The sequence below is a fragment of the Erpetoichthys calabaricus genome, chromosome 1 (genome assembly GCF_900747795.2).
Source record: "Erpetoichthys calabaricus chromosome 1, fErpCal1.3, whole genome shotgun sequence".
Taxonomy (NCBI): Eukaryota; Metazoa; Chordata; class Cladistia; order Polypteriformes; family Polypteridae; genus Erpetoichthys; species Erpetoichthys calabaricus.
In genome coordinates this window covers 232,819,662-232,831,956 of record NC_041394.2, presented here as the reverse complement: position 1 = coordinate 232,831,956, position 12,295 = coordinate 232,819,662, and the positions used below count along the sequence as shown (strand labels likewise).

The 12,295-nt window shown below is 39.1% G+C and overlaps 1 protein-coding gene across 10 annotated transcripts in view; it reads left to right on the top strand.

Annotated features, from left to right (window-relative positions):
* The window catches only part of cadps2 (Ca++-dependent secretion activator 2), an 874,989-nt gene that overhangs the window by 714,310 nt on the left and 148,384 nt on the right, over positions 1–12,295 (top strand). For all 10 annotated transcript variants that reach the window (XM_051929794.1, XM_051929778.1, XM_051929757.1 and 7 more), the window contains exons 16-17: positions 1,930–2,053; positions 2,701–2,804. In XM_051929794.1, coding sequence (XP_051785754.1) covers positions 1,930–2,053; positions 2,701–2,804 — 228 coding nt within the window. The remainder of the gene's footprint in view (positions 1–1,929; positions 2,054–2,700; positions 2,805–12,295) is intronic.

Sequence of the window (12,295 nt, the reverse complement as noted above, 5' to 3'; positions counted from 1 at the left end):
ATCCCATCTAAGATGGGAAATCTAATCGACGCAGACATCAGCATGTTCAGCATTAACATTTCTAGTGGACCATCTGTTGGAGTGTATTTTGTAGTGCATGTGATAATGTCATGCATTGCATTTTTCATTCCAACAGATGACACATCACAAACGTTAACACTACTTTTACCTATCCCATGCCAAATAGCATATAACAGAGACATAGCAACCATATATACATATAGGTACACGGACACTTGTTCTTTTATTAAAGTGGATGTTCCAGGAGGCCACTTTTGGACTTTAATTAAAATGACCAGATGTCCCAGATTTTCAGGGACAGCCCTTTTTCTAAGTAGCATGTCCCATTTTATTTATTTATCCCAATATTTAACAAAATATCCTATTCTGACCTGTTTTTAGCCAGCAAAAACAAGGTGCACTATACTTGATGAGGTGTTCTCTTTTCTATGCTCGAAGGCTACTTTTTAGGGAGAGGCCCAAGGTCAGAGTGGATAAACTCATAATCTCCTGGTTTGAGTACCATGCATTGAAATTTTTACTTGTTAACATAAAGGCCACTTCACTGTGAATTTGAATTGCAGATAGGAAATTTCTGTGTGCACCGTACAATTATCCAGAGAATTACACTATGTTCGACATTGTGATTTATTGCTTCAAAGAGTAACGCTTGCTCTTCCTCCGAGACTTCAGTAGTTATGGAGAATAAGAGAGAGATTAGGAGGAACACCCTGACAAATCTGAAAACAAGTGGTGAGATTTTATTAGATCTCTGTAGCATCTACTAGAAATGGACCCAAGGGCAGACCCCAAACACACCGGAGGAATTGTATGTCTCAGATTCCCTGAGAGCACCTGGGAATTTCCCAGGAAGAACTGCAGATTTGTTGCTAGGGAAAGTGGAGTATGTCTTGCTCAGCTCGGTCTATTGCTGCCACGACCCTCACTGGGAGAAGCAAATGGAAATTTAGTGAGTGAATGAGTATAATTTATATGCAAAGTTCTTTATCTGTTACTTTGTTAGTTTATTGAAGCATTTCATTTAAAAATAGTGTTAAAGTGATTTAGTGAAAAAATACAGTTCACATTACCTATTTTAGCTGACCAAAATCTACACAGAAATTGGTTAGGTTAAACTTCCTTCAGACTAGGCCAGCAACATCTCACTATAAGTACTTGTATCCTAGCTTAAAAAATATCTATCAGAACACAAAATGCTAATCAAATTCAACTTTGCTATTTGTTTTCTTTATTTTTACATACTGATAGGCAGGGTAACTGTAAGAAAAAGTATGGCTCCCATATGTAGTCCATTGTTACTGAGATCCCCAATTTTTCCTTCATTTGACTGAGTACCCTTGTGGCAGAATTTTGTTTATACCCTTCAGATACTTTTTTCCCTCTCTTGACCAACTTTCAAGAGGAAACTTGGTAGATGAGAACATGTATCCCTTGTGTTTTTTGCAACTAATTCCATTGAACTTCAAAAAGAATTAGAAAGACAGGAAACATCTCTAGTTTCATTTAAGATCCTGCTTAAGACACAGAGGAAACTTCATTCAAGGAAACAGAATAGCAGTGCATTTAATGGCAGCTGGCTAGAAGACAGTAAGAAAAAGAGTCAAATCTTCAGCTTGTCCTGGACTGTTTTAAACTCTGAAAGACTATGGGGTTCCAGTTACTGTAGGTTCTTATCTAATACACCCCTTACTCCTAGCAGAGTGTGGTTATGTGTGAATTTACCTGTTTCCTATATGGAATGTGTGCCAGTCTGGTAGTCCATCCCAGAGTATATTAATAAAGTAGAATTGTGTACATTTTGAGGCTATGATGATCACTGTTTATTGTACAGATTTTTATTGCACATTATAACAATTGCAAAAATTATTATAAGACTGATAGTGCTTTGTCTAATTTCCCTTTGTTTAGGTTTTAATGAAGGATATCTCCACTCCAGTGCCAACAGAAGATGTAAAGAAAGTTGTCCGCAAATGTCTTGAAAAAGCCGCTTTGGTCAATTACTCCCGCTTAACAGAATATGCTAAAATAGAAGGTTTGTACTTGATTCTGCCATAAAAATGGCTGAAAGAGCCAAACAGACCCATTAATTTTTTTTCTTTCTTTTCTGAACAAACCTGAGCAATTGCAACTGCGAATGTCTCATTAAAATCTCAGCTGGTGAACTGCAGAACCTTTTCCCATTCACTAAGCTAATCTGCCTCCTGGGACCTTGCTTTGGTGGAAATCCCTATTTAACTCTTCCCTGTTGCTTTCTGCCATGTAATTTTGCTATGGCGATACGAATAGTACTCTTGCTTTCTCTCTCTCTCTCTCTCTCTCTCTTTTTTCTTTCTTCATGCAGAGTTTCAAATGCAACAATTATTATTTTTGAGTAGTGGACATACATAATGTACTAAAAAAACATTCATGGCTTTGTTGTTTTCTACATCTTGTTTCTATGGGTATTCTAACTATAAATATGTCTATTTTCATATTTAATAAAAATCAAGACCTTTAGTAGGATGGAACAAGGGTGACTTTTAGTTTCAAGGTATGGTCAGTAATGTAATACCCTAAATAATATATCATATATTTCCACAAATATGGATGGATACATTATACAATTGAAACAGGTCAAAATCCACATTACTTGCATAGACATATACAAATGTAACTGTTGAAGTTGTGGTTTTCTTGCAGACACTATGAATCAGGCTACTCCTGCTAAAAAACTGGAAGATATTATGCAGCTTGGTGAGCTTTGCATAGAAGTGCTGCAGCAAAATGAAGACCATCATTCAGAAGTGAGAACCATTTTATTTATTTATTCATGAATTTATGATTTAGCCTAAAAGAAGAGGCTTTTGTGTTTAGACATTAAATGTGGTTATTTAACCTGTTAAAGATCAGCACTTTTTTTTTTTTTTGAATAAATAAAGAGTGTGTCTGGTTCATTGGCGACTCTAGGTCAGACTCCTTTGAGATGAGCATGAGTGGGGTTGTGTTTGTGAGCATGCCCTCTAACGGGCTGCTTGTGACCCCAGCCACAGTTCTGTCCAACCATATGCTTGATGCTGGTATTATAGGCTTGAGATCCTGCAAGTTGAAGTAGATTACACAGAAGTGATAATTTATGGATGAATTATTTCAATTTTTTTTTTAAATAAATAGATTGGTTAAAGATAAAGACAAGCAATGTAGTTTAAATCTCTAATTTAATCTGGTTATGAAGACAAAAAAGATATTTTTTGTGTTTGTATTATATTTATCCATGGTGTGAGTTTAAACAGTTTCTAATCGAATGATAATTGTTCTTCACAGTTTTAAGTAAATGCGTGATTATGTTTTACTCTGCAACCAGTAAAAGGCAGAATTTTGCATGCTGTACAAAGTGGTAGATTTTGCCTTAGAAAGACTTTTCTGAAAAGCTAATTCCTTACAATTAGACTGACAGGGTCTCAAATACTGTGAACATATAAACATTTTGTTTTTATTGCAGTTACCTTATAAACAAGGAAGAGTAACAATGGAAAGTTTCATACTGGTAATGCCGCTGACATTCTTGCCATAAGTGAATGGCAGATACTATTTATCGTGTGTACTCATTAAATAGCATGCCATTTTAGCTTGAAAAGGTGCTATGGTACAGCAGCAATGATGACTAGTCAGTCTGCAATCTTTATGTAGTCAGACATGTTTAAGGAAGCTTAATGTAATCTTGAAATGCATAAGAAAATTAGTTTCACCTGTGAAATCCCGTGGCCTACATTTTTAGACTAGATTTTGTGAAACATTGTTTTCCTGTAGGCGTTTAAAGTATATTATGCAGATGAATTACATGGAAGTTAACTGGTGTAGCAGTTGAGGTTCTGATCCACCTCTTGAACCCTCAGGTACCACTCCAAACACCAGGTAAAAGTCCAAGACTCTTTTATTTTGAAATAATTACGTGCACAAAGCACCCTCCACTCCACACTACTCATATACTCAACAAACCAATTACAAATACCAATCCTCCGCTCCCAGACACTTCGCCACCCTACCTCCCAGCTCAGCTCAGTGTACTGGGCTTTCCCAGAGTCTTTTATACCCCCTGACCCGGAGGTGTTCCTGTTCCATTACCCACAAGTCCTTATTTCTTCCGGGTCAGGGTAGAAGTCCTTTTCTTCAACCTGGAAGTACGTCATCTCTCCTGTTCACGTGACCAGGACGTACTTCCAGGTTATAGGGCACATACGAGTCCATGAGCCTCCCTACAGTGACTCCTGGTGGTCCCCAAGGTATCCAGCAGGGCTGTGTATAAAAACTACATAGTCCATGAGGCCCTGCTGGAATTCGGGGCCCATCCATGCTGTCGGGAGAGCTCCTCCTGGGGGTGAGGGCCGGAATATGAAGCCGGCCATCCACCACACTGGCTTGATCTGGATGACACAGTGAGGGAAGACTGAATCTACAATCTTTTCTTTTTATGTTCAGTTTTGAGTAAATTAATTTTTCTGATCAGAAGTCAATGTGCCACATTTATCTTTTTTAGGATGGCGCATTATTAAGAATTGCTGCCTAACAGCTCTAGGGACATGATTTCGAAGCACACACCAGTCACTATCTGTGTCAAGTTTAAACATTCTCCCCATGTCCATGTATCTTTCATTTGGGTACTTCAGTGTCCTCCAACATTCAAAAGACAGTAATATTAGGTTCTTTGACAGCTCTGAATTGACCCATTATGTTAGTGCTGTGTATCTGGTAGTTGAGTCATGGCAACTGGACTTCGTTCTTGTTAGGTAGATATGTTTCACTGCTCATCCAAGCAGCTAAGACAAGAACGAAGTCCAGTTGCCATGACTCATCTACCAGATAATTTCACCTGGATGACTGAGAATCTTCACAGACTTAGCACTTCTGTATATTCAGGGTTGGTGCCTGCTTTGTGCACAGTGCTTCTGCAGATATGCTTTGATCCCATATGACCCCATAAAGGACGAGGGTACAGGAAATGGATGGATAATTAAATTTATCAATTTCTCCATATTTCTTTCTGCTCTTATTAAAAAGAAAATAAAATGTTGCTAGGATGTCACTTTTTTCTAGTCATTCTTTTGTGATTTCTTTTTAAAATGTTGATGTGTAATGTTTGTTAACAAAATCACCTCGGCCATACAGCTTGATGAACATGAAAACTGTCAGCTAGTGCAACAGATTTCTATTTCATTTAACTCAGCAAAGTCATAAAAAAACTGATAGCTGGCTTTTTTAATTAGTCTTGCATGTTTTAGCAAGGAGTAGGCTTAAATAAATACATTCACACATACATAAACAAAACTGTTGCAAAAGTTAAGGCAAGTCAAATAAATCAATTTTCCTTAAATGTGTCCCTATTATGCGCATGGGAAAGCTGGCTCTGGTAAGGAGACTAGGAAATCTCATTTCAATTTTTGAGTGACAATGATCATTGTTTTGTGTAATAAAATGAAAAATTGTAAATTGGTCACTACAATTCATATATGCAGAAATATGCGCATACACAGAGAGGGGTCTTCTTCATCAGCCACTTTGATCCTGTAATTTTGTAATCTCGTGTATAAAAAGAAATTCGAGATCTCTAATAGCACTATAATAATGAACGTTCATTCCCTTGTTGCAGTAAAAAATGCAGTCATTCCCATTAGGTTTAGAAATATGAATGAGGTACGCTTAGAGGAATTAATCTTGGTTACCTGTTTATTGTATGACAAAAAATTTGTTGTAGCTTAAATACATTTTTATTAAAATGTTTGCTATGCAATATAGCAGTTGAAATCAAGGCCAGAAATCAAGCTGAAAAGAAAGTTAAACTGATAATAAAACTATATATATATATATATATATATATATATATATATATATATATATATATATATATATATATATTGTGGTGGATTGCCGACTTCTTTCTCCGGCCCTCACCCCCAGGCCGTCAGGAGGAGCTCTCCCAGCAGCGTGGACATGCCCCGAGTTCCAGCAGGGCCTCATGGACTATGTAGTTTTTATACACAGCCCTGCTGGATACCTTGGGGGCCACCAGGTGTCACTGTAGGGGGGCTCGTAGGCTCGCATGTGCCCTATAACCCGGGAGTACGTCACGGTCACGTGACAGGAAGAAATGATGTGCTCCCGGGTTGAAGAAAAGGACTGTTTACCCTGACCCGGAAGGGAAAAGGAACTGTGGACTGTTGAATGGGAACACCTCCGGGTCAGGGTGTATAAAAGGACTCTGGGAAGCCCAGTACACTGAGCTGAGCTGGGAGGTAGGGTGGCGACGTGTCTGGGCGAGGAGGATTGGTTATTGGAGAATAGTTTATTGGATATATGAGTGTGGTGTGTGTAGTGCTTTGTGCACATTATAATAACGGAATAAATAGTTATTATACTTTCACCTGGTCTCAAGAGTGGTACCTGAGGGTTCAAGAGGTGGCTCCACGCTTTATCTGCTACACTGGTGTAGTCGGCAGGAGCGATTTCCCTAAGTACCCGGAGGATGGGGAGTGGAAACAAATGGAGCGGGTGCCAAGGTTTTGGCGACCAGAGTGCTGGTCACAGGGGGGGAGCGTTGGCCCTATTCCAGAGTACAGAAAGCCAAACAGTGGCGTCAGGGCAATGTCTCCGCCCCGGTGTCTGTTTTGTTTTATACAGGGCCAAGCCAGGAAAAACAAAGATTGCCCGCTTCGTTGTACACTCGCGGGACAGGCCGCTTCGAAGGACTGTTCTTCGCTGGAAAGGGGGCACTGTCGCAGGTGGCCAGGATTATTACCTGGCCGGGACGCCAGAAAGGACCGGAAGGTGGCAAGAATAACTTCCGGGCCACGAGGGCACAACTGCCACGGAGCAGGAGAGGACCACGGGAAAGGAGAACGAACTGTCGGACTTGTTGGGACCCGTGGCCACCGCCTGGGGGCGCTTTACACCTCGTGGGACCCGGAAGTTGTTACTTCCGCCACACTCTGCAAGATGGCGGAGGGATCGGCCAGGGATGTCCGGAGTGTTTCCGGGTCAAAGGGCAGCACTTCCGCCACACCAGGAAGTGCTGCAAGAGGGACGTCATCAGCCACCTGGAGCACATCCGGGCAGGGATAAAAGGGGCCGACTCCTTACTGTCATTGAGCCAGAGTCGGGAGTGGGAGAAGGACGAAGCTCCCTGTAGAGGAGTAGAGGCGGCAAAGGACATTAAGAAGACTTGATCAAGGGTGATTAGTGCTGAGTGCATGGTGTGTTATGGTGGAATTGTGTTTATTAATGGAAAATAAACGTGCGTGTTTTATAAAGATGTGGTCTCCGACTGGTGCTGTCTGGGCAACTATCACAATATATATATATATATATATATATATATATATAGAGAGAGAGAGAGAGAGAGAGAGAGAGAGAGAGAGAGAGAGAGAGAGAGAGAGATAGATACTTTATTAATCCCAAGGGGAAATTCACATACTCCAGCAGCAGCATACTGCTACAAAAAACAATGTTAAATTAAAGAATAATAAAAATGCAGGTAAAAACAGACAATAACTTTGAATAATGTTAACGTTTACCCCCCCCGGGTGGAATTGAAGAGTCGCATAGTTTGGGGGAGGAATGATCTCCTCAGTCTGTCAGTGGAGCAGGACAGTAACAGCAGTGTGTATATATATATATACACACACACACACACACACATATACATACATATTGTATATATAGTGTATAATGTAAAGTTGACTGCCTGACACACCTCACTGTATATCTCAAATGAATGCCAGGCAGTGTGATTGTGAGCATAGCTGGGAAGAAGAGGATAAAGTGACATCTTTGGTTACAAGCAGTGCTTGAAGCTGAACTTAATAACCCTACACTATGTACTCTTTATTCCATAGGCTTTATTTTACTGCTTACGATGTGGTACAAATTCTTTGTAGTCAATGGGTTGGAGGGGTGATGGAGGTTGACCAGACAATTTTATGAAGTTGATCCAGTAAAAAAGATATTTAATATATATACAAATCTCCTCACAATGCCGATGTGGGGACTACAATTCCCATCACCAGTGTGCTATGCCAGACAATTTGATCAGTGCTCACAAAGCTTAAATAAGAGCATCAACAAAATCGGCACATCACCAAAGGTAGCAACCTTTTGTTTGTCTACCACATTGGGACAACAGTTTAATTCACTCGCTACAGCGTTTATTTGTAAAGTCGTCTTTTTGTCTCATCTTGGATTTTGTTTAGAAAGAAGATACTTATCCCCTTTTAATTTTAATCTGGACCCTTTTTCTAGAAACATATGGGTCCAAAAGAGGCTTAAGAAGTGATGCTAAACCCTTTTCCTTCTATGAAAAAAAAAATAAAAACTAGCCCCTCCAAAAAAATCTTAAAAACTCACAAAGCCAAATACCTGTCTTTAGTAAGTTTCATTATTGCAAGCTTGCATGTGAAATGTAATGTATTTGAAAAGAGACTCAACTGTTTTATTTATCATTTACGTATTGTGATTTCATATTTGACATATTCTACAAAGCGAGATTTGGATAGAAAGACAGTGACAGTATGATGCACTTGGCCAAGCGTGCACTTCATTTACTATGTAAACCACACTTGGCAATAAATCTGAGATAAACTGATTACACTAAGTATTTTTTCATCTGTACAGAGCCTTGTATTTTTGAAAAAGCCAACACTGTTGTCCACCGGAATATCATCTTTAAGTTCACAATACCAATTAACAATCAATGTTAAGTTCTTTTTGAAGTAAGAAACAAAGAGGAAATTAAAAGATTTAAAAAAAAAAAAAAACACCACAAATTAGCCAATGAAGCCAAACCACGATTGAACAGAATAAAGCATAATTTTTTCAATAACTGTTGGACATGCTATTTTTTTTTTTGTTGGTTCAAATTTATTCAAACCCACTGTATACTGTGGTAGTACAAATTTTAGGCTTTGATGATAATAGAGAGACAAATTTTTTGCTTTGAATGAATCAACTTTAAATCACCTTTATAACATTACCAAATATTGTTACTTGTGATGTCCTTTAATATTGATCCTTCTGTAATTTCTTCCATGCCAACACTAGCCCCCCGGCCCCTGACCACCAACCAAACCTTATACCTTACCTTTTCTAAGGTACTTGCTGTACATACTTCACAATATTATTTCTTTTCACCTGTTCTCCTCTGCACAATGCTTAAAACATTTAATTTATTATTTGGGCAATGCAAATGTGCACCCTATAAATATATTTTATGTTTATAATAAGATAAACACAATTCTGTGTTAGAACTTTATTGTGTGGCTAAGGGTATGTCAAAAAAGAGAAGCTTGAACACCCAGCTGATGAAAAACACATAAAGAAATGCTTGAGTGAATAATGTGAACAAAAGAAAGTTGTAAACATCTATTTAAAATATAAAGTTAAAGTTCACATTGTTTCTCCTGATTAGCCTGACCATCAACAAAAGCTAAAGTTAGTCAATAGAAAAAGTGAGAACTGAGCAGTTGCTTGGGCAAGTGTATGTTGCATGTTCAAGAATAAGAAACTCAATGAACTAATAATGTAGTAATATAGTAACAGACAGCCAGGACTCTTACCAGGCCTGGATGCCTCCATAAGCAAAAGACCAAGGGAAGGAGCTTACACAGGATAGTGCTACAGTGCCACGGGTTTGAAGCATGGAAGCTCAACTCTGCTGGGGCCCATGGACACTGCCAAGGGGTGCATGGAGAACAGCTGAGCCCTCCTCTGGCCGGAAAGAGATTGTGGAACACATGGAGCACTTCCAGGTGCTCTATAAAAGATACTATATTCGGGGAGCCAGAGTTGGGAGGTGGAGGAGGAGTGGAGACAGAAGAGAGTGAAGGATGACGAGACTGCTTGTGCTTATTGTGTTTATTATACTGTGCTGCATAGATGGGATACAAGACAAAAGCGTTTCCCACAGCTGAATAAACGTGTTGCGCTGAACTTGTGTCCTGGTGTCTGTTGTGCTGGGTGTTTGGGGAGCTGTGCGCTCACCCCCACAAAGGTGTCCACAGTATATATGGATAATGGACAAATTTTGAATCACCTATTGGACTAACCTGCTAGGTATAGTTTGTTGGAAAAAACCTGATGACTCCATGAGTATTCCATGACAAACCTACACAGACACAGGATGATTGAACAAACCTTTCACACACAGTGACTCGGCCAGAAACTGAACCCAGTCTGCCGTAGAACTGTCAAAAGAGCTATGAAAGTCCATGTTAAAACATCTGTTTGTTTGAATAAATTCAAATATAGGTTGCATATTCTGGTTCTTATATGTATAGTCTGTCTAGCAACAATGCTAATAGTGTGCTTGTTGTTTTTTAATTTTTTTCTGTATGAAAATATATTCGCCTGGTTGTGCAAAATATGCTGACAACATTCAATATAGAGGAAAGGTTATTATTAATTATCCATCAAAAAGTTATTTCTTTACAAACATGGTATATACAGTATGCATTTGCCCCACAAAATTGTGTTCTAAAGGTAAGCACTTTTTATAAATTAAAATAATATATATATATCTTGCCCACACTGGCACTTTACAAAGGAAGATATGGACATGGAGAAAAAGATATTTTTCAAGCCAAGATAGTTGTTGAGTATTCTTCTGGTTAGCACTTGCCAAACAAGCCTTCTTTGAGCTTTGCCGAACTTCACTTCTGCAGATGGCCTTCATTTGTATATTCTGGCACACCCTGTTTCTCAGTGAGATCGCTCTCATGCCGTGACAAAACGAGAGATGTGGTACGTTACAATGCCCGACTTGCTAGAGCATTATTAATGACAAAAATCAATAAATAAAAAAAATGTTTAGGTTGATTTTTTTTTTCTACAATGTTACCAAATTTCAATCAGATTTGTCAAGTCATTTATGTGATTTTGGAGTTTTTCTCAATAGTGTTTTTTTAAACCTGTAAATATTGATATAGCAAAATGTCCTTTCTTAGTAGATACCTACTGGCTTAAATTTAATATCCTGTCAAAATTCACCTTTTTAGCTAAATGTGAAATACTGTTTTTCTTTTCTGATCAGTGAGTGAGTGAATAAGTCAGTCAACTTTTCATATACTATTTATATATACACTATATACACAGTATATATGCATGGAATTTGTTATTATGACTTGCTGTTCAGTAATCTTATATCCTGTAGATAGAAACTGTCTTCTGGTGCACGTTTGAACAATTTTATACCATTAGCCAGAATAGAGAAGTGAGTAAAACAAATGTACAGGACTGCTGATATTTCTCTAATAAGAATGTTTAATTTTTTTAAGGCAAGCAAGTGTTGTACATGTTCTGAACTAAATGCAGGTGGGTGTTGACAACATTCTCTGAATCGTTCACCAAGCTCTGCAAATGTTTTATGTTATTGAGCCAAGTAGGAGCCTTACCAGGATGTGTTGTACCCAGTGAGGATTGATTCCACTGTGTGCTTGTACCAGAACATTCAGCCCGAATACAGACAGACACCAGCACACACAAGTGTCCAACCACACTTTTTGATTTTCTATTTCTTCTGCACACAATACAGTGCACCAATCACCACAATAAACTCAGTCCTTTTCTTTTCTTCTCTTTTATTTTGCTGCCTCCACTCCTCTCCTTGCAAGCTCTGTCCTCTGCCTCCCAACTCCAGCTCACCGAATGGAGTGAGGCGACCCCTTTTATAATGCACCCTGATGTGCTCCACATGCTCCCTGATGACCTTCATGCAGCACTTCTTGGTGTGGCAGAAGTGCTGTAGTCCATGGCTCCGGAACCATCCAGGCACCCCATGGTAGTGGCCACGGGCCCCCACAGGGTTAAGCTTCCAAGCTCTGTGGCCCCCATGCAATCCAGGGGTGCTGCCCTCTTGCATCCCGGGGAAGGAATTGCCCCTCTCCCGTCATTTGCTTCTCCAGGCGTCCCGGTGGGGAAAAGGTCCCTGGTCGTCTGTCACACAGCTTATGTGATCAGATGGAATAATCTAAACTGTCCTAGGACATCTAAAGAAATAGAGGCATCAGTGAGCTTTCTTAGCAAGAACCTAAATGTGCTGTGCCCATTTCAGTTCATCAGTGATAGTCATTTCAAGAAATTGAAACCTGCTCACATTTAGAAACTGATGGATGGTTAGATGTATGTCATTTTTTTCATTTTTACTGTGTATGTACCCCTCTCTGTTCTGATTATTTAAAATAAAAGTCTTAAACAACCATTTAAGGAAATAATAATTTTACGAAAGTTACTGTACATTTTTGAAGTCTGATTA